Here is a 22,136-nt window from a genome sequence, read left to right on the forward strand (position 1 = left end):
TTAGCAAATGAAGGAACCTTGCTACACACTTTATATATAAATATAGGCTTGATACACAAAGGCTGTGCAAAGGATTGAGCCGCAAGGGTTTTCACAGTGGAAATTACCAGTAGTTGCCTTGGCTACACATGCAATACAGGAAAAGATTTAATGTTTCACCTTTCACCAGGTGAAGCTCAAGAGCAGGGAACTGTCTGAAAACAGCTAACTTGTCTATGTACCCTTCAAAAATACCAAGCAACAAAATTATTACACATCCATCTGGAACCAAGTAACAAAACCGATGAATTCTTTCATGATGAATGACACAAATTTACACAAGGAGGATGTGAAGGCTCCATTAACTCCTACCTTCTGCTAAAGCACTGGCTTGTGGTAACAATGGAAGACAACAGGCTTCTAGAGGAATTGAAGTCTCTCTCTACTGCTGTGGCAGGCAGGAACAGCCCTGGCACTGCAGTAAACCAATACTTATGGGTTCTCACATAGAACTACATTTTGGACGACAATGTCAGCAGCTGGACTGGCCTCTCCAAAGCACCTTCCTCTTCCTTCCACCACAGACAGCCTTGTCCCAGATTCCTGTTCTTACTGCAATGACACATACCTTAATACCTCTGGGGTAAACGTGCTTCCACCCATCTGGGATTTAGAGCCAGAGAGGGGGCTTATCTAAACCTTTCCTTGTGAACAGACAAGAGCTTACTCCAAATCTTTCATTTTATTACTACAACCTGGTAATTAAAGCACAAATTTATATTAATTTCTCCATTAAGGCACAGAAGTTTAAATCAATGACTTTCCCCCTTGTGCAAAATTGTCTAAAATGCAACTGATAGGTTCTTACTGGACAATCTTTTTATCCTTGGTTTTAATGCTACTATAGCATGGCAAAGAATTATGCTTGTGAGAGAAATCATAGAATCACAGAATGGTTTGGGCTGGAAAGGACCTTGAGATCATCTAGACCCAAAACCCCTGTCAAATGTTTCAAGCTAGCAAACCAACAGCTAACACATATGACTGGCAGTGGTGCAAGTCATCAGTTTTCTTCCAGATTCATAAATAATATCTGTATTGTAATCCAATTTTTTATTATTTTAATCCATATTTGTTAGGCAAACAGCTTTACATCTGCATATGCTTTACACAGTGCTTTGAAAATATTGCAGTTATTAATTCATTGCAATTATAAGAGAAAGTTCATCTGCTCTTCACATGCACATATGAACACCCATTCAAGAACATGCAACACAAAATAATCTCTGACCCTCCATTACCACTCTCACATTTAACTGCTGGTAGAACTCAAGTAACTTTCAAAAAAAAAAAAAAAAAAACAACAAAAACCAAACAAATTCAACTTCATACAATCACCAAAGTGATTGCAAAAAATGCATCTGCAGCTACGTTGCAAAAATTCATTGCCAATTACTGATCATACCTATTAAATGGAGATCTATTAGTAACAGATTAACCAGGTTAATGTGTACGTAACAGTCACAGTGTGGTACACTGCTGCTGTTAGTTTCAAAGTTCACATATGAACTTCTTTTTACATTGCGCACGTGGTCGGTGAAGTCTGAATGAAAAAGGAATTTAAGGGAAAATAAGGTAAGTGATATAATATGAAATTAATGTAATTATTTAAGCATAGACTGCTTACTGGAAGAAAAAAAAAAAAAAGAAATCCTCGATCACAAGAGGATGGAGCCAGGAGGGAGCTGGTCTCTGCTTCCAACAAACAAGGGGCAGGACAAGAGGAAATGCCTCAAGATGCACCAGGGGAGGTTTAGATGGAGATGAGGAACAATTCCTTCCCCAGAGGATGCTCAGGCACTGGAACAGGCTGCCCAGGGCAGTGTGAAGTCACAGTCCCTGGAAGCGTTCACACACTGTTTAGATGATGCCCTCAGTGCCATGGGTTAGTGATGGCTTTGGCAGTGCTGGGGAATGGTGACTTGATGATCTTAAAGGTCTTTTCCAATCTGGTTGATGATTCTATGATTCTGCGATTTAAAAAAGGAATACAAAAATATGCATGACCACCAGGTCATATTGCTGTGCTACAGAAAATGAAGACAATGCATACCTAGAAGGATGAATAACTGATGACAACCACTTCATAATATGCCTTTTTTAAAAAGGTATTCTTCATAAAAAAAATAATAAAAAAAAAAGGTGAATTGATCTTTGAAAAATCCACAAAAACCTCACTTGAATTCAGTAGGGAAGATCATGTTACAAAATTAGTATGTAAACAGGTCTTCCATGTTTGGCTTTGTACTGAAGTTATTTCAAAAAGATTGATTTGTGCATGGGTTTAATATGAGGGAGAAAGCTGGAACTGCACGTGCAATAATCTAAATAAATTAATCACAGGAAATCCCATTCTAAAATTATTCAGGATCTCTTTGAGCACCTAAACATGGTATGTTAAAAAAAAACAAAACAACAAAACCCCCACAAACAACAAATGCCACAACAAAACAATAACCCACCAACAAAAAACCCAAACTTTCTCAAATTCAGGTGCCACTGACAACTTGAAACCAACTACTTCTTTGCCAATATAGTTTTCCATATTGGAAACACCTCCGAATTTATTTAATCAGCCAGTATTCCTGTTAGACAATTAACGTGCACCAAAACCCCTTCAGATACTGGATTACGAAAAAGTACAAAGGGAACAAGAGACTGTATTTATAAACAATTACCTCAACTGGAAATTATACCCATCATTCATTCCCAGCCACTAGTCTATGCTTTTCTTTTCTTTTCCACTAACTGCACCGTAAGTCTAGAAGTCTATACAGTATACACTTGCAAAGTCTTGATTTCATGTGGGGTTAGAACCTGCAGCATTGGCTATTTCAGCTTTTCTTTCTTTTTTCATTAGGACATACTTCTAACATTTATCTACATTAGAAAGCACTTTCAGATTACCATCTATTTCAAATTTAGTGGTAGCTGATCAAAGACGTACTCTAAGCTGTTCTCTGCTGTGAAAAAGTGCTCCTTCCTTGACTACCCAATTTTTTTCCTAAAAACTAAGTAAAGATTTACTTCTTGAAACATGGTCACTTAATAACAGCAGCAGATATTTGTCACCATTCTCTTCTTCCTCCCTTAGCTTTCCTCCTTTTCATTACCAACTCTCTCTGCATGCTGATCCTGTTTTCCATGGTTGTTCCCCAAGTCCTTCCTTCCCCGTTGCTCTTCCTTAGCTTTATCTGCTTTACTTGTTCCCCAAACACTTCTCACACTCGATCCTTTCCCAGCTCTTCAGTTTCTGCAAGTGTATGAGCGCAGCCTGTTAGGTTGCTCTTGTACATGTGACACCTTCTGTGGGGTCTTATTTCTAAGCAGCAGACTAAGAAGGGCAGCAAAGAACTGTCCTTGGATCAGACAGAGGTATACGTACTGTACTTCATGTCTAGCTACACAACACACTCCTTAAACATTTCAAGCAGGGCATGACACTCAAAAGATACTGAATTTTGCAAGTTTTTGCTGGATCTTCTGAAACAGCTCATGTTATTTGTTCTTCACCTAATGACAGGTTTGGGGATAAAAGCACAGAAAATGGCAGGCAGCAATGAGATGACCATCAACCTTGTTGTCCTTGGAAGAACTCAGAGTGGCAAAAGTGCTGCTGGGAACAGCCTGCTGGGCAGCTCAGACTTTACGAATTATTGGTCTCCAAGATCTGTGACTACATGCTGTAGCCTTGGCCGCAGCTGCTGTATTTTGGGAATTATACGAAGAAATGGCAGTGAGCTAGCTCTCCGTGTTCGAGTACTTGACACTCCAGGCTACCCTCACAGTAGTCTGAGCAAAGAGCAGGTGAGAGACACAGTGAGCTCAGCCCTGGCTCACCACTTCGGGGAGGAAGGCCTGCATCTCGCTCTCTTGGTCCTGAGGGCTGACTTGCCTCTGTGTCCGGATGAAAACTATCATACAATTCAGTTAATCCAGGTAACAAATAAATAGTCTCTGCCCTAATGGCAACTCTTCTGTCTTCAGGTGGCAATAGCTATGAAAGAGTTCACTGCAAAAGTGAAATACAGAAGTGCAGCTGAAAACATTTCCTAGCCCAGCAGCTGAAACACAGCATTCACAACTCCCAACACCATAGCTGCACTTACCACACTAAAACTGGAAACAGAGGGGCAAAAACTGTTTCTCCCTTGCACATGGGCTCAGCCCAAAGGACTTTAGGAACCAAATTTACTTTTCAAAGAAAGCTCTTCTCTCAGCAATCAGTTAAAACTATATCATGAAAGTTCTAGCTGATTGAAGAAAAGCTTTTAAAGCAAGCAAAAATTAGGTTACCTCACCCTCCTGCGCTCTGTGTAGACAAAGCAGAGTAAGAGGTCAAAAATCCCACAGAAAATCTGACTGACCTGACACAAGGATGCTCAGCTCTGTCCTGCACTGTCACTACCGCTGTATCCGTAAGACAAAACAACTAGAAAGTTACCATAAATTTATTCATAAAATGAAAAAATGCCAACAAATAGGTACTGCTCAGTTTATCTGTCTGATCAGATGAACTACATTTGGACTACCAATGGTGACACAAAGGGTTTCAGTTGTTGCCAAAGTCACATTATGCTCTGCATCTGTCTTACACTAATGAACTTTCTAAACATCTTTAGGACAGAAAGGACTTCCTGTTCATCAAGTTTTATCACCTGCTGTAACTGGTATTACCTAAATACATCTATAACATATATATGCAGTTAAAAATAGACAATATATACATATATAGATAGAAAACCAGCTTTCAAATGTTTTGTTTTATTTGCTCTTCTGTTACTTTCTCATTACTCTTTATTGGTAGGCTACTCCTCACTTTTCCAGTAGTTTGAGAGTTGGTTCTAATTTCAACACTCTTACTCATTATCTGCTCACATATAGTCATTTTCAGTGTTACTCTTTTTCCCTTATACAGCTCTCCATCTCTCTATACTTCATGGTATTAAAGAGAAAGCAGCATTTACTCAAACTATTTTTACTCTAAGCCAATGAAAAATCATCATGTTCCTTAGTTTCAGACTGTTCTGGATCAAGTCCATGTCAGCATGAAAAGAGATGCCACTACGCCTTTTCTCTTTAAATTGACCTTTAAAACCCATACTGGAAAGAAAGCATGTTTAAAAATGTTGATAAAGCAACACTTCTGTTTCATGATTACAGCTCACTCTCAGCATATAAAATGGTCAGCTTTTTAGTTACCTTCCACTTAGCAGACCAGATGCTGTGATTTCCTTAGCCACAACCAGGGCAGGGCAGCTGCCCGGATGCCAGGAATAAGAACTCTGTACTTTTACTGGTTGTTTCAGTATGTCATTCCAAGAAGACATTAGCGTGAAGACTACCTTTAGCAATGAGGAGTTTTCACAAGGTTCCTCTGCAAATTACAGATGGTGTATCAATGAAGATAATATAGCCTAATGAATTCAGAGTGGTGGACACTGACTTCAGAACATTAGCATTGAGTGTGAGTCCTCAGCAAATCAAGGCACTATGCTTTCTTTCCAACTGATAACCCAACACATCCTTAGACAGCTTACACCAAAAATTTGTGTGGGTACAATTTTTTACCTTAGTGTCTAAAACAGATTAATCACTATCAACACACAGTTTTTTCTAACTCCCTGCTTACCCTGAAAGTAGATATACTTTAAATCAGTTTTACACACCTTGGTGTTTAGGCTACAGTGAAGACATTTGCAAAGTGGACTTTATTCCAAGTAGGTTTCTGGTCACACACAGGTGTTAGCATGATTGCACTGAACCCGTAATTTCATTTACGTTCGTAAAGGAAAGCCTGAGCACTTATCTCCATTAAAATTTTCTATACTCACTGCAAAAAGCAGCTTGTTTTCTCCATTCCCCTCCATCAGATGAACCACAGTGGTTACAAACTCTCCAGCCCATCGCTCATATTGATGCATCTGATTTGTGATCTTCCTGAATTGGTGAGAATAGTTCAATTTTACAGGATACAGCTGGAACTGCAGTTGGTCCTACATAGAAATTTATCATTTATTTTGTCAACACAAGGTAATTTGTTGATTTTGAAACCCAAATTTCAAATATCTGTAAAAACTGTAGAAATACGGATATGAGGAAACTAATGATTTAAGCAAATGTGTGACACAGCTAAACAACTATTTTTCCTTATATACATAGACATTTTTTAACTGGAGAAATACTATTCACATCTTTAGCAAGAGAACAAAGAACTGCTAGCACTGCACAACCACATATTTCCACTTAAAGTGGATGCCAATGTCTTGGGAAGGTGAAAACCCCCAAAAATTTCAGCAACTCAGATAGCATGAACTGGATTACTGCCAGGAAAAGAACATGTAGCTGGTCTGTTAATGCCTAAGTATATGAGGTGGGAGCGGGGAAGACGAACAAGGAAAGATAACTATTTAGGATTTGTTTTTTATTACAGGAACTTCTGGGTCCCACATGGAATGATTTCACTGCAGTTCTACTTACTCATGCAGACAAGGCAGAAGAGGCTGGATTCAGCGAGGAAGCATACTTGCACAGCGCCTCAAGTACCCTGTTGTCACTTTTGAGCTCAGTACAGCATAAATACATCTTCCTAAACAACCAGAAGAGCATAACTAAAGAGGAAAGAGCTGCTGTCTTAAGAAAGCTCTTGAATTTTATAAAACAAAATAATTATCAAATGCTTCCACTTAAACATAACAAAGCATAAAATTAGCTTTCAGGTGCTCATTTGTCTATTTGCTATAGCAGGTAATATTTACTAAAAGAGTACTGGAACTGGAAAAGTCCACACCCATACAAAATACCTCTGAACAGTTGGAGATGTCTCCTTAGATTACCAAACTACTTGTCCTTCAGAGTACCTCACACTAGTGCATCCACAATCATAGCTTCAAACACAAAATTCAAACAAGCTAGTGCTCTAAATCACAGTCCTAATATATATGTAGCCACAAATCAGATTTTATTCTCCGCCAAACTATCTATTGCAGTTCTTACAAAACACTGATCTGGAAAATAAAAGTTAAAAATGAACATGAATTCAGACTGCTGCTTCAAGTTTTCAGGAGTTTCTCTGAATTCCAAAGTCTGTGAAAAGCTTTCAGGTATTAAATGCTAAGTTTTACCTACCGTAAAAGTACTTCTTTACCCTGAGTAAGAATTACTTAGAATTGAGATTCTGAACTCCAAGAAGTTTGTAGTAAGACATTACTGGCTATGTAGTTTACACAGCAGATAAAATAGCTCCTATGTGCTTAACACTATTCAGCACATTTAAAAGAACCAATACTCTTGCTTATTCCCAGATGCATGAAAAATTAATACAGTTTACAGGCACATACAAAACTCATTTGAAAAATAAAACCATTCATCTCTTCTTTTGTGCCTGTTCCTTTTAATTTTACATCATTGTCATTTCGTTTTCCCAACCAGTTTACTGGATGAAGTTCAAAGCCTACAAAATCAGAGTGGCTATATTTTTTTTATTTCAGCGGTTAAAAAAGCACTTACTGTTTCAGCGGTTAGACAGTAACCACTTAATTAAATATTATATGCCAAAGTATCTGAACTATCTCTAAACAGTTTCTTCAAAAGTTTATTGTCAATTGATCTACAATAGTTATTTTCAGATTATTAAAAGGCAGGAATTAAAAGGAGCAATTTGAGGCTATTACCACAGCAACAATGACTACTTGTACTATATTAGTGTGGAACAATTCTAATAGTAACAACTGAAGAAGCTATTTCTGTTAAAACTGAGGCATCTTTTTTATAAAATATCACTGCATAAAAATACATTAAAACAAAACAAACCTAAAAAAAAAAAATTAACTCATTTTATACCTGTCCAGGCACTGGAAACAGATATTTTTATGATAGTGTTTGATTAGCTCTGGCAGTCTACCTGCTCTTCATTCTTTCTTAGTACTATCCATCATTTGGAAGGAGATATGAAAATGGACTAGATAGATAGATAACTATTATAGCAAAATGACAGCTTTAATCTTACTAACATGATAACTCAATTGCGGGACAAGAAATTACACCCATTTGTCTATTTAGGGCACAAAGGGTCATAGTTTAATCTTCCCCTTACAACTGTCTGCAGAATACTGAGACAACACAGCCAAAAACAAATTTGCAGTTTATAATATATCTGAACACTGCTTATATAAAGAGGAGAAAAAATATTAAAAGGTAACAAGAAGAATGAAGACAATCATGGTCTTTACTGACCAACTGCTAGTCCGGCACCTCATGAAGAACAGTTAGCACACAAGGAACATGGCAGAAATTTTTCCTTATTGAGATGCTCTTGCTCCATAGATCATCTAAATCTTTAAGCTGTCCAGAAAATACGCTTGCCTGCCTGTAGTTCTACCATGAACAAGCCTTGCCAATGAAGTCTTGAGCACTGAGTGGTTAATGACTGTTGACAATACTTAACCTCAAGGACTGTAAGAACGGTGAATGTGTGAAGTGTGTAAGTGTTGGAGGCATAACACATTCTGTACCTTCTGGAAGAGCAGTCAAACAAAAAGGGTATTAGCCGTGCATTTCATGTTTTTTATTGTGCTTGCATTACTTTCCATCTCAGCCTCTAAAAAAAGTTTCTAACAACCATTTATTTATTTAATTCCGCTGTTTGCCATGGTCTCTGCCTTGCAGACTCCTTTTCCTTTCACTTCAAACGGAACTCCTTTGTATGTAGCAACACACTGGTCATTGGTATGAAGATCAGGTTGGATTTGCTCCCAAATCTTCTTCTTGGGATTAAGTTCCTTCTCTGGATCTCCTGTTTCAAAACAAAGAATAACCTAATAGCACACAACACAGAAGGCAGAGCAAGAGATCTATTTATGCAGGATGTCACAGATGTGTACATAACTTCACCACACACTTTGGGGGGAACCCCCAAACATTACCAACAATTCTCCAACAATTCTCAGAATGAATACCTTTAACTGGAACTAGGGATATTCTAGGAAATATCTCCAGAGCATGTCTCAAAATGCTGATTTTTCAGGGGGAAAAAAGGTTTTAAGTAACAGACCACAAATACTGTCAAAAAGAAGAAATCAAACCATTGCTGTTGATTTACACAATTTACTAGAGACCAAAAGGGTTCCTAAGAATTAAGTAGATGTGGACCATAGAAATATACTACTCACCTGTGTTGACACAGGTTTGTCAACATCTTAAATTAATTAATATTAAGTGCATTTGGCAGGTGCGCTTACAGTTGAGAAATATTGAATGTAGTCAAAAATAGTCCAAAATTAGGATACTGACACTTACTTTTAGCCCCAAGTTTCAACACTGTTCTTCTACTTCTTTTTGTACTATTTGATTACAAGTTCTGGTGCTTAAAATAACAGCATTAGCAATCAGTTTGTATTTCAGCAATTATGGCCTCAGTCTCTGCAAGTCTCAGTTTCCTGTTGCTGTGTATACACCCTGGTAAGCAACATAGCCCTTAGAGGTATAGACAGTCTAAATACACTACCAAATCTAATTATTTAAAGAATCTCTAATGACCACAAGCCAACTATAAGGCTACAGGGACTTCAACATATGTGTTTCTAGTAGCTGTTTGAAGTTCATTATTGCTTGTTGTATTCCGGACTGGATGACCAACAGGCAGCCAAATGAACCACTGTCATTCCTCCTGTTTTATTGTTTTTCTCTTTCAGATATTTTCAATGGTTCAATCTACTCATTCTCAATGCTTCCAAAAGTAAGTTACTTCTGCCTGCTTCTGCCTGTAGAGAGGTCTAAGTTCTGTAACTTCTATATCTGTAACTGTGTAAGAAAAGTGGACCAGGCCAGATTTCTCTGTTAAGTACGCTAGCCTTGCTAGAGCAAAATTCAGTAATGCAGTCGAGTTATTTCAGAACCACAGTGCACTTAATATTTAAAAGAAAAATCAGTAATACCATTAGTAAATTAAACATTTAGAGCTAACTGTGCATTTTAAAAAAAGTAAAAATCCTGCTTAATGCTCAAGTTCATAAACAAAGACAGACTTGGACTTAGACTAAAGTGAATGCATACAAACTAATAAATCATTAAACAGAATGTGAAATGATTTGTGCATTTCTTTCCCCCTCCTTAAATATAAAAAGCAAGCAAATTCTTTTAGTAAGAAAAAAAAAAAGACTTTTATTATAGAAACCATGCTTTGGATGTTTCTTTGGAATCCTCTGTCAAGCTCCCTTGGGATCTGTGGTGAGCTCATATTAGATTAGCATAGGCACCAATTTTAAATATTGCCACAGCTTTAGGCTGTGCATTTGCCTATGAATTCTCCTCATTGCGTTCCTTCTTCCCAGAAAATATTCTTTAGAAGGGTTTCTATAAATAAATTTAAACTTGTACAGGCTTAACAAGCTTCTCACTCTCTTTATACAGAAAGAACCAAGTAAGAGGTCCCAAATTTTGTTAAACATGTCATTCAGTTTGGCAGTTTAAGTATTACAAAAGAATTTCCCATAATAAACAAGAAACCTCTCTGCTTTGTAGCAACTCAATAACTACTGAAAGAATGTGTAAGAAGGGGCAAAAAGCTGGTATGTGACCTTATGAAAAATTAATACCACTTAGCTGCTGTGGGTTATAACTATACAACTGAAGGAAAGCATCTGTCCTCCAAAGCTTTGGTTAAAGAAACCTGTTAAATACAGACTAACCACTGCACTCCACCTTTAGCACTTTCTATTTTTTTAAAAGAGGTAATTATTACTAAATTGCCAGGGTTTCTTAGGCCAGAATCATTACTTTATTATATAAATAAATAACAGATATATGGGTCCTGTGACATTTGTGTTGAAAAGTTTTGTCAAAGTGTCAGTTATACTGCTATTAGAAAGTAGATTTGGCAGTTAGCTGTGAATTCTCCAAGAATTATTGCTGTCTTACAGCAGTTACTGTGTGGGAGGGTGTAGTATTTACAGACATATAATGGAATAATTTTTCAACGGCTTATAAATTGGACCACTGAAGGAGGACAGAAATTTGGTGAAGTTCTTAATATAAAGAAAGGTCCAACAGATCTTGAAGATTCATGTATTGGAGTATACGACAGTGTCAAGTCCACTTAAGGGCAATGACATCAAACAAACAGAAAAGAACACTTCTCCAGACAACAGCATTCCTTACCAAATCATTTCCCTATGACACTCAAGATAGTTCTAGGAAAACTCTCAAGTCTGCAGAAAAAAGTCCAATTGCTTTGAATCAAGACACCATTTGTTTACTCTGACTAAAAGGACCAAGGAACATTAGCCTGTACCTCATGAATACTTTTATGATGGAAAGAGAAGGCTTAAAAATAACTTGACTCCAGGCTGCTTGATGGACAGCTGCATATGTTTTAGAGTTGCTTTATTGCTGCTGCTGCTGCTTCTGTTGCTTCATAGGCTTTCATACTTCAAACCAAAATAAGACCCAGCTGTCCTTTCAATTTTTATTTCAAGGACTCAAACTGAACCTTTATGCTTTAAAATAAGTCGATCAGAACATAAATGTTTAATTACAAATACTGAAACTAAATGACATCTGACATAGCAAGGATTCTACCCTTCTCATTACAGTACCATGAAGTGCTAGACTGCCTTCAAGGAGATACCAAACTGACCAGAAGTTGATAATTACTTGGACAAAAAGGTAAGTAGCAAAAAACCTTAGTCTCTAGCTAAAAGAAATTAAAACAAAACCAAACCAAAACCCCCAGGTGACTGTTTTCAATCCTTTATTTGTACAATATTAGTACGCTAATAATAAAATAGTTTGAATACAACTAAACCAGAAAATTAAAAAAAAAAAAAAAAAAAAAAACAACAAAAAACCAACCAAACAAAAAAGCAACCAGCTTTAAAATACTATTTTATCTGCTTCAGCACTGAGGTCAGCTATTTCCTCCACTTTCTGAGATACCTACTTACCAGGAAAACCATCAAAAGTGATTCTATCTCCAGGTACTGCCCCGAGTGGGGGAGCCAGAATTTCCACTTTTTCCGGGGAGCTGGCACACATCACCATTGCCTGAGATACTACTCCTCTCATCTTCGCAGGCTTCAAGTTACAGAGTAGTATTGCCATTCGATTCTGCATCTTGGGGAGGAATACAGAAGGATGTGAGAAGTTAAATGCCATATGCTTTTGGAGATTCCAAATATTTCATTACAGCAAAAGAACCACAATGAAGATACCTTAATATGGACAAGAATCACACAGAAACAGATACACAGTTTTAATGCCTGGACACCAGTAACAACACTTAAACCACTTGAGAGTTGGCCAGGGAATAAGGGAATAATAGCTAAATTGTGACATACTTATGGAAATACAAAATGTGCAATTCAGAAATCCCCAAACCAGGTGATGCATTTCACCCACATTCCATCTTTACTCATTCTAGATCATCACTTCAGTCTACTTTCAATATAGAACAATCAACCAAGCAATTTCCATTTAATATTAATAGTAAAAAAAAAAAAAAAAAGCCCCAACAAACAAACAAACAAAGAAAAAAACAACTCCAAAACCCATCCTACAAATTAGGCTAGCTCACAGATAAAAATTTCAAACTGTGTACTGGAAACATACAGGTGTTTTACATAATCAGTTCACTTGAATCTTAAATATTACTTGTTTAACCCAAATGTTTTGAACTATTTTTTAGCCACTAAATATGGCTGCATATCCTGTACACTGCAACTTGTTAAAACTGTAACACTAGTTTTCTTCCTTTACTGTTTTATTTTAACAAAAATAATAAACCAGAGAAAACATACTCGGTTAGGGAAAACCGCCACACTTAGGCCTAAAAACCACCACCTTTTCAACAAACGTTAAATAAAAAATTTAGAGAGAGACGGAAAGTAAGAAGCCTTAATGCCCATACTTACTACACATCTCTCTATTTCTCAATTTTGCTCTTTCTGCATTACAAAACTTTAAAAAAAACCCTGCAATATTAATACTTGATCATATGAGTTTTATTAAGTATGCTGATTATAGCATATTTTCAAAGTAAAGCCATTTAAAAGAAAAAATATGAATACCCAAAATGAAACAGTTACAATAACAAATTGATCTTGCATAAGCTTTAAGGAAGCCCATTGACTGAAACTTTCTTCAGTTACTGCTACACAAGAAATGGCTGTAAGATGTCAGTGACACCCAAGGGCAAATTGTAGATATTATCTAGCACTGAATAAAAATTGGCAAATAGATAAATATAATAGAAGAAACAGGATTTCTGCATTTGGTACTCAACTTCAGTTTTGACTAACTGGAAAAAAAATCCAGATTTCAGAGCATTGCTTTTTTATTATAGATTATACAATTGACAAAACCAGACTGTATTAGTAGAGAAATGGAGATCATCATCTTCAGCAAACTAAGAGGAGAAAAAACCAAACTAGCATCACATCACTCCCTCCTCTCAAATCAGTGGCCCAAATGTTGATATATATTGCATGATATTTTTGTATGAGAAATAGATTACTATTACAAAATTAAGAACGACTTATAAACATTTCAAAGATACACATTATTCCATCACTTTCACTAGGAAGTATCTACACATGCTTTTGAAAAACTGCTCTAAACTCAGATTCACATTGATTTCACAAATTAATGGTAAAAAACCCCACAAGGTTAATTTTTATAAAACAAAAAGAAAATCTCACCCCAAGATGGTCAGCCAAAACCATAACACTGCTATTTGAAGGGTGTTTTTTTCTCTTTATTACAAATGGCTCAATTTTTAAGCCTGTCTTCAGATAAATGACAATTCCTTAAGAATAGAGAAAAAAAGAAACTAGATCTGAACAAGTGCTTCCTAACTGCAAAAGTTTTCAGTTGTTGTGGGTTTCCAGAAAACACAGTGTTGATTACCATAACAACAGCTCTGTATTCAGGCATTCCCTTTTGTCAAGGAAGCTGATGTTCCGGTGTCATTCTATCTGCACTGCTCTTAGGAGATCTTTATACATTAAATGATAAATTAAACCCTGAAAAGCATCAGCTACAAAGGGTCAGACCCTGTAATTCTACTGATGACCTCTCTCTGTAACCACAAAAATTAGAGGAACATATAAACAACCTAGTTTTTCAAAGCTAACTGTAAAAGTAAATTGGGGAGTTTCCTGACAGATAGATAAGATTGGGCAGAAAAAAATAAAGAAGAAATCTGACTCCCATTATGTTAGAAGTTCTATCAGAAATACAGGGAGTTACTGAAAGCAGCTGAAGGTGACTCAGATAGTGTGCTTCCTTCTGCATATCTCTTATTATCCAGTAAATTAAATTCTGGTTAAGAACTATAGGGTAAATCTCTACACTTAAAAGGAAATGAACAGAAGCAAGTCTTTGTCTACAGGGAACTGATAAGGCTTTGATAGTTCAGAACATGTTTGATACATAAATGACCTGAGACTCAGCAAAGGATATTCAAATGTTATCTCCTTGAAGAAATAGTAACAACCTCTGTTGGCCTTCCAAACAGCCTTTTGTTTCAGAAATCCAGGAACTTCAAAACTGACAACTCAACTAGTGATAAAACTCATTTAGTTTCAGCAAACATGTCAGTTGTGACAGTTTCTAAGTTTGGACACACAGCTACTTCACATTCAGAATAAAACAATGCAGTTTCCCAACATGAATGAAGCACAGGAAACAAATCGAGGAAAAGTTAATCCTTAAGTTTACCGTACACAAACCCCAAGACCTTACACCCTTGAAGCATAAGTGTTAAATTGCATTTTTCCCCTAGCTAATCCTTGAAGTTACCCATCTAACTTATTATCAGGTAGCTATCCTTCTCTATCTCAAAATCAGATACTGTGCCAGACTGCAATGGCTAGTGAATAGGAGTTAAAACCAACACACTGACTGCTCTAAAACTAGAGCAAGCTGCAACGCCAACACCAACAAAAAGCCCTCCTCAATCTATTACATGCTGGCCTGCATCTTAAATTTGACAGCAAATGTAGTTTTGCCAGCAAAAGTAAGAAGCTTGGTTACACAGATTTCTATTTGTTTCATATCTGAAAAGAAACACAGTAGCATTTAATATACTTGAAGCATAATGCTAAAAAAGCAGAGGAAAAATGGTTTAAGAAAGGTGTCTTCTATTATACAGAATGTGTCAATATGTTTACAGTCATGCTGTAGTCACAGTTCTTTGTAATTTATAGAAAAATGTTTTCCATGCAGACTAGACAAGGAAAATCAGAAGATCAAGAGTACGTATAAAGAATATAATTACCACTCTAAGAAAAAGAAATGTAAATTCCAGTACCATTTGCTAATTCCTGGGTGGACAACACTAACCCTTAAATAATGCTCTAGAAAGAAAAAAGATTAAGCCAATTTAAAAAGAAAGGAAAAGTTTCTGGTATAAAAATGAGACTATACAGTTCCTAACAGATATAGCTGTAATGCATTCTCTCACAAAGAATGGTTGTAGGATAGCATTTCTGATGATGGCCTCTTCTTGCTAGGTTTAAGATACATGCCCTGCATTCTCATCCTTCACTTTAGACCACTGACATGAGCATCTCCTAGGTTATAGGGGCTTTCCGGAGGGAAAAAAAACTAATACTTGAGAATGGTCTGTACTTCAAGAATAATTGCCCGAGACAGGTATTGACACTAGGCTCACAGAGAGATCCACTTCAAAAAGCCAGATGCAGTGGCAGAAAAGCTGTCTATTCCTGCTGACATTTCAGAATGTTATCCATTTGTCCTCAGCTGCTGCTGAAAGAGCCAGTATTAGCATGGTCCACCTCATGCTTCAGTTCCATATCCATTATCATCTGTACAAGATACTTGGGACTGCAACTTCAGACTTGGCTTCACCACCAGCAGTGGTTCACAAAAGCAGAATGTACGACACATGCAGCAGGCATGCAAGAAGTTTTCACACCCCTAAATAACTTGCACTGCATACCAAAATGTTAACGAAGATATACATTGTGCTTCTTAACCAAAAGTAAAATCAGATGGTACAAATACAACAAACACTGCTAAATTAGAACATCAAACACTGCAATCATAAATAGCTGATTTTTTGTTGAATTACACCCCTAGTCCTTGATCTGACATGCACATTTTTATATAAATATGTCAGTAGGCACATTGCAGGCCTTCATGTCTTTGAACACTTCAAAAAACCACAAAAGATGGAAGCTTGCCCCTAAGAATTTACTTTCTAATAGAGACTTGCCAAAAACCAAACCCAGACATAAAACCTAACTGTTCCCAAAGATCGTGTAAAAATGATCCCTAATTCTTTTTCAATGAGTACTTTGGATTATTTTTTCCGGACAGAAAGCAGGTTCAAGAGAAAAGACTGGTACTGCCACTGCATTCTATACACTCCATATTCCTAAGTTTATTTAGAAAGGCTTTAAAGATGTCTTTCTACATACATACTTTGAGAGTTGACTTACAACTTGAGAGTTGACTGCTAGCAATTTGAATTTCTGCCCACTGCAAATCCAGTAACTGGACATTATCAGGTGTCAGCACAGAACAGTTAGTATATTTACTAATTTTTTCCAGTTCAGTAACTTTCTGTATCATAACAACAATTACAGTTTTAACTGCTTTCTGTACTTGCAGTCTTAACACAGGGACAGGGCATTCGTAAGGACTGAAAAGCCACTTGAGAAAATGCTGCTTTTCCGCACTAAGATCAACTCCTTCATGACCCGTTCAACAGTTGCTCTATCCAACATTGCTTTAATTGCCAAGCTTGCATTTGAATTTAAAAGCAGCCTTCAGTCAATTCCTGCCTTCCATGAACCCTTTAGGAGGGTTTCTCTAAAAGGAAAATGTAATCTTGAAGTATTAGATTGTTCCCAAGACATAAATAAACCATGCATATCAAATGCAAAATGTATCAACTAAAAAAAGAACAGAGGCAGACCCTATTCTGGACAAGAAAGTAAAAATACACATTTTGCATTCCTGTTGTTTAAGCCACTCACTACCATCTAAGTCAAATTTACATGTGCTTTGCTTTACTCCACGCCAAACACTTCAACAGGCTATGAAGAAAGTTGGAAGGCAAAGGTTTCAAATGTTTGGCTGACAGCAAAATAATCTATTATGGGTTCTCTATTACACATTAGGAAACCTAAAGGGAGAGTCACATCTGTTTGGTTTAGGAGCCCACTGCATATTAATGGCATCACAGAGGAGTCAGGATATGATCCCAGGACAGAAGCAGAAAGGAACTGATCCAGCAGAAGGGTACTCCTCTGTTTTCTGACAAATGTTGTTAAGTGTAACTTGCATTTGCATTTTACTTTTGTTTTCATGACCACAAAAATATTTTACCAGATGAAACGCATCCTATAAACAGAATGTCTATGAAGCTCTTGAGATACTTGAGGAATGGAAAAGATACCAGTAAATAATTTTGTCAATACCTGATCCAGAGGAACATGTTTCACTAAACCGCTGACAACAGTCCTTGGGCTTGCTTCACCAACATCCACTTCTTCAACATACAGAGTGTCTGCATCTGGATGCTTTTTGGCAGTGATAATGCAGCCAACACGGAGATCCAGTCGAGAAACATCTACAGGTTTTGCATCACTACTTCCAGCAGCTGGCTGCTGTTTCTTCTCTTTCTTGTCACCTATTAAAGAGAGCTTAGTTCATTAAATAAACATTTTAAAAAGCATAAATAATGTTTATGACTATTGCAAAGGAAAGTGAGGTACAATCTGAGAAACAAGTGCAAAACAGAAATGAAGAGTAAAGAGTTAGCACCTTCATTACAAGTTTCCATTGGAGAACCATACAGTCCTAGAACAGCCTGGGTTGGACGGGACCTTAAAGATCATGCGGTTCTAACCCCCTGCCACAGGCAGAGCCACCTTCCACTAGACAAGGTTGCTCAAAGCCCCATCCAACCTGGACTTGAATACTGCCAGGGATGGGGCAGCCACAACTTCTCTGGGCAACCTGTGCCAGGGTCTCACCACCCTCATAATAAGTATTTTTTTCTTATTATCCAATCTACATCTCCCCTTTATCAGTTTAAACATATTCCCCCTTCTCTTGTCATGACATGCCCTTGTAAAGTCCTTCTCCAGATTTTTTGTAGGCCCCCTTTTTGTATCAGAAGACTATTACAAGGTCTCTCCAGAGCCTTCTCTTCTCTAAATTTAACCACCCCAATTCTCTGAGCCTCTCTTCAAAAGCAACCCTTCAAGATGACCTTAGCTAACTGTCCTGGGTTCAGCAGTAGCAGTCATTTTTTCTCCTCCTTAGTAGCTGGTGCAGCGCTGCGTTTTTGACTTTCGGCCTGGTAACAGCCCTAATAACACTGATGGTTTTAGTTACTGCTCAAATGTTTAGTCTGACCAAGGAGTTTCTGAGTCTCAGGAACGTCTCCTTCACAGGTTGACCACCCGAGAAGGAGAAAAAAGATGTGTAATTGCTAAGCACTTCTATTATAGACCTCCAAAAGTATAAAGGTGGTGACCACACTGGGAACATAAGCCAGAACAGCTTCATGATCAACGATTCTATTGTATTACAAGTCATTACCATAAAGTACAATGAGACAAGAACCTCAGACCAAGCCCCCCATCTGATAAACACTAACACAGCAAATACCGGCTGAAAGTAAGGTACGACATAATGAAACTGTGAGATCAGGAACAACAACTTTGAGAGCCAATAAATCAGCATTGTGACGAGTGACTATTAATCTGAAACAATGAATGCAAATACGGTTAGACACACTCCAGTCAGATCTGTCGTTATCTCAACCCTTTGGGCCCCATGTTGGGCGCCAAAAAGAACTGTCGTGGTTTAAGTGCAGTCAGTAACCCATGCAGCCAGCTTGCTCACTCACCCCCTAGAACAAAAAATATTGGTGTTATCAGCGCTGTTTACAGGCTGAAAGTCAAAAACACAGCGCTGCACCAGCTACTAAGAAGGAGAAAAAATGACTGCTACTGCTGAACCCAGGATACTCTAACATCCTGCACTATCCAAATATACTAGTGTGTGAAAATGCTTGTGGCTTACGAGGTTCCATTGATGCAGAGTCTTTATTCTATGGCAATGCAAGGGTTTATTATTACCTATACATACTGTATAGTATAAAAAAAAAAAAATCAATGAAGCAACACTCCCCACACTTAACTTATTCAGATATTCCTTTCAAGATGAGCAAGTTGTATCCAGTTTGTATATTAGACTGTCCTGTTTAAAAGACATTCAAGATTTGCTTAACAACTATAATCTCTGTGGGACTAAGACACAGCTAAGAAAACTTACTTAAAATAAGCATATTCTGTTATTCCTTCATTCAAGATAGCTTACTCATTAACGTAAACTAAACTCCCTTTTTTACAGAGCAAAAGAGGAAAAAGTGGACATAGCACGTAATTTTTCATTATCCTTGCTCTATTAGAAGCTTGAAATTACACAATATATTCAGAAAAATACTGCCTTTTTATTATTAAGATAAGCAGTAGCTCTTTAAAAATATTTCAATTCATATATGATGAATAAAAAGCTCTGGTGTTTATTAATCAAATTGTAATGTAATGATTAACAAAACCAGTCATATTCATAATAATTGAAGAGAAACTGAAAAAATACCATTAAAATACTTAACAATTAATGTCTGTCTAAGATAATTTCAAAAGACCTGCTATCTTTACCCTTGGTATCATTCTTCACTCTTCTCCACTTCATGACATTTCTCTATAATACACAACTGGGAGGAGTGGCTGACTGGCCAAATGAGCATGCTACCCTCCAGAGGTAACTGAGAAGGCTGGAGAAGTGGGCTGACAGAAACCTCCCCAGGAAGTGTTCAAGGCCCGGTGGGACAGGTCCTTGTCAAACCGGTCCAATGGGAGGTCTCCCTGCCCATAGTAGGGGTATTGGAACTGGATGATCTTAAGGTCCTTTCCAACCCAAACCATTCTATGATTCTATGATAATCATCTGGAGCCAAAAAAATCAGCTTTTAGCACCCTATGTAGTCTGTCACAAAATAAGGAAAAGAGCAAATCATGTCTGTATACAGCATACATATAGAAGTGCAGAAAACATCCATTTCAGTGCTGCAGGCTAAGGAGAGAAAAGCACTTGTCTGGCCTGTGTTGGCATCACCCCAAGACCAATATCCAGAGAAGCCTCATAGATGAGGTTTGCAAGTTGAACAAAGACAATGGGAATAACCAGCGAGGAAACATATGAGATGGGTGACAGAAAGCAAAGGGATTTGAGATATTCCATAATTTCATCAATTTCAAGACTGCAAAACAAATTTTATTAGTTACTTTGATTTTTAAATACTACACCTACAACAGATGTTTAACTGCCCAGAAATAACCTGCTCAGGGCTACTACTTAATGCTCATACCATATTTCACCTTTTCCCAAATACAGTCACTGGAATGAAAAAGCCAAATAGACTGCTTTCCAAATTTAAGCTACTTATGCAAAATGACAGGAAACACAACACAAGAAAATTTTATCTTTCCTTACCAATTACATGCTTGCTCTGCAGCTACTGAATACTTTAAGAAAATAGTTAATTGCCTGATACAACATATGACCTCTGCTTTTATATTTACAGCCCGGTGGAATATTGATGTGTCAAAGGCTGCAGTACATCAAGAGAAATGAAGAAGCTTATACGTCTGCATATAGCTCACTGGAAAAATCAGAGACACAGTGCCCAATCAGCATAATATCCAACCTGTGAAAAGCTGTACAAATCAATTCATAGCAAATAAATAATAACTTGTGCAAGAGAATGACTGCAAAACACCAGTTTAAATTATAAACATAGACATCTGTATTTTTGTGTAAGTGTAACAGACATCTTTTCTTCTATTAAGAAAGTTGGTTAAACAAAAGTCAATACAGACAGCTAAAAGAGAAAAGAAGGAGGAAAAGAGTTTGGAAGGCTACATACACTTCTACATTTACTCCCTGTTACCAAAACTAGATTATGTTATCTGCCTATGTGCTTACCCCAGTATGCTTACTCTTAGGCACACAATTTCACCAATGTTGACATATACGTATTTGATCTAATGGAACTCTACTACCTGCAGGAATTTTCCAGGAATAATTAAAAAAAAAAACAAACCAAAAAAACCCAACCCAAAACCAACCACAACAACAAAATCCTTAAAAATAAAACAAACCAAATGAAACAAACAAAAAACCAAACAAAACAAACCCACATACTTGTTTTGCAGAAAACAGCAATTTTGCACTCTTCCTTTAGCATAATGTTACGCTACTACTGTTTCCAACGTATTTTGCTGAGCTTGTCTTCACCTTTTGCTTGCACTGTTTCCGTAGCAGAAAAAAATTCTAACTAAGCCTCAGAACAGAAAGCCATACAGTCTGCCAAACTTCTCTAAGTTTTGTGTCCTCATCTTCATCCCACCTCCTTCCCCCCCCCTTTTTTTTAACCCCCCTTTGTGTGTGTATTCCGATTCTGCTTTTTTCTGCTGTGAGGTATTTGGGTGCTGTGGGGGAGGGTTTGTTTTTTTTGTTATTGTTTAAAAAAAGTGAGTTCAGTCACTTTAGAAGAAATTTGGCATGTATCCCATGTAATTAAGAATCTGCAGCTTACCTGACAGCCTTCATTAACTTCAACTACTTCCACAATTTAAGAGCTAGTGCATGACTTTTCCTACTATGGCTGTAGAAACTGTTTTTTTTTTCCTGTATCCAAAATGATGTAAAAATACTTGCATAAATTAAATGCCTCAACTGTCTATCAGAGCTAAGAAAACTTACGTACCTTTTTTTTCTACTTTTTCCTTCTTTTTCTTTTCTTCATCTTCACCTTTAATTTCATCTTTGGAACCAGTAGATGATGTGACTGCTGTAGTTTGTGGAACATCATCTGAAAATGAAGCTGTAGAAATGGCTGCACCAGGAGGAACTGTGATCTGTTTTACTAAAATCAAAACCACAGAAGTTAGAAGGATTAGCAGAACTTTGAACACTGTGACATTTAAAGTTTCTGACATAGATGAAAAAGTAGAGAGAACTGAGAATTTTCCTTAAAATACCTACATCACAAC

The 22,136-nt window shown here is 37.1% G+C and overlaps 2 protein-coding genes across 8 annotated transcripts in view; one reads left to right on the plus strand and one right to left on the minus strand.

The window, feature by feature from the left end:
• Positions 1 to 1,519: 1,519 nt before the first annotated feature.
• GIMD1 (GIMAP family P-loop NTPase domain containing 1) lies at positions 1,520 to 20,877 on the plus strand. 3 transcript variants are annotated; one of them, XR_010615158.1, is made up of 5 exons: positions 1,520 to 1,614; positions 3,563 to 3,978; positions 9,732 to 9,775; positions 11,631 to 11,703; positions 20,666 to 20,877. XR_010615158.1 is itself a non-coding variant. In XM_065690717.1 (3 exons), exons 2-3 carry the CDS (start codon positions 3,586 to 3,588, stop codon positions 6,743 to 6,745), a joined length of 666 nt encoding a protein of 221 aa, XP_065546789.1. In that variant the 5' UTR covers positions 1,520 to 1,614; positions 3,563 to 3,585; the 3' UTR covers positions 6,746 to 8,442. The 3 variants fall into 3 exon arrangements, 1 of the variants encoding a protein (XP_065546789.1); XR_010615153.1 differs by lacking the exon at positions 20,666 to 20,877 and adding an exon at positions 17,395 to 17,730; XM_065690717.1 differs by lacking the exons at positions 9,732 to 9,775; positions 11,631 to 11,703; positions 20,666 to 20,877 and adding an exon at positions 6,473 to 8,442.
• AIMP1 (aminoacyl tRNA synthetase complex interacting multifunctional protein 1) overlaps positions 8,591 to 22,136 on the minus strand; it is a 34,023-nt gene continuing 20,477 nt past the window's right edge. For all 5 annotated transcript variants that reach the window (XM_065690704.1, XM_065690674.1, XM_065690668.1 and 2 more), the window contains 4 exons: positions 21,851 to 22,009; positions 17,484 to 17,695; positions 11,982 to 12,150; positions 8,591 to 8,833 (listed from right to left, as the gene is read on the minus strand). In XM_065690704.1, the coding sequence (XP_065546776.1) occupies positions 8,667 to 8,833; positions 11,982 to 12,150; positions 17,484 to 17,695; positions 21,851 to 22,009 (707 nt within the window). In that variant the 3' untranslated portion in view covers positions 8,591 to 8,666. The remainder of the gene's footprint in view (positions 8,834 to 11,981; positions 12,151 to 17,483; positions 17,696 to 21,850; positions 22,010 to 22,136) is intronic.

Source organism: Lathamus discolor, chromosome 1 (assembly GCF_037157495.1).
Source record: "Lathamus discolor isolate bLatDis1 chromosome 1, bLatDis1.hap1, whole genome shotgun sequence".
NCBI classification, from domain to species: domain Eukaryota; kingdom Metazoa; phylum Chordata; class Aves; order Psittaciformes; family Psittacidae; genus Lathamus; species Lathamus discolor.

What these genes read in the sequence shown, in the direction of transcription:
- GIMD1 (XM_065690717.1), top strand. Translation starts at nt 3,586, where the DNA reads ATGGCAGGCAGCAATGAGATGACCATCAACCTTGTTGTCCTTGGAAGA. An exon ending in ATACAATTCAGTTAATCCAG is followed by an intron (nt 3,979 to 6,472) that starts GTAACAAATAAA and finishes TTTTTATTACAG; the next exon opens with GAACTTCTGGGTCCCACATG.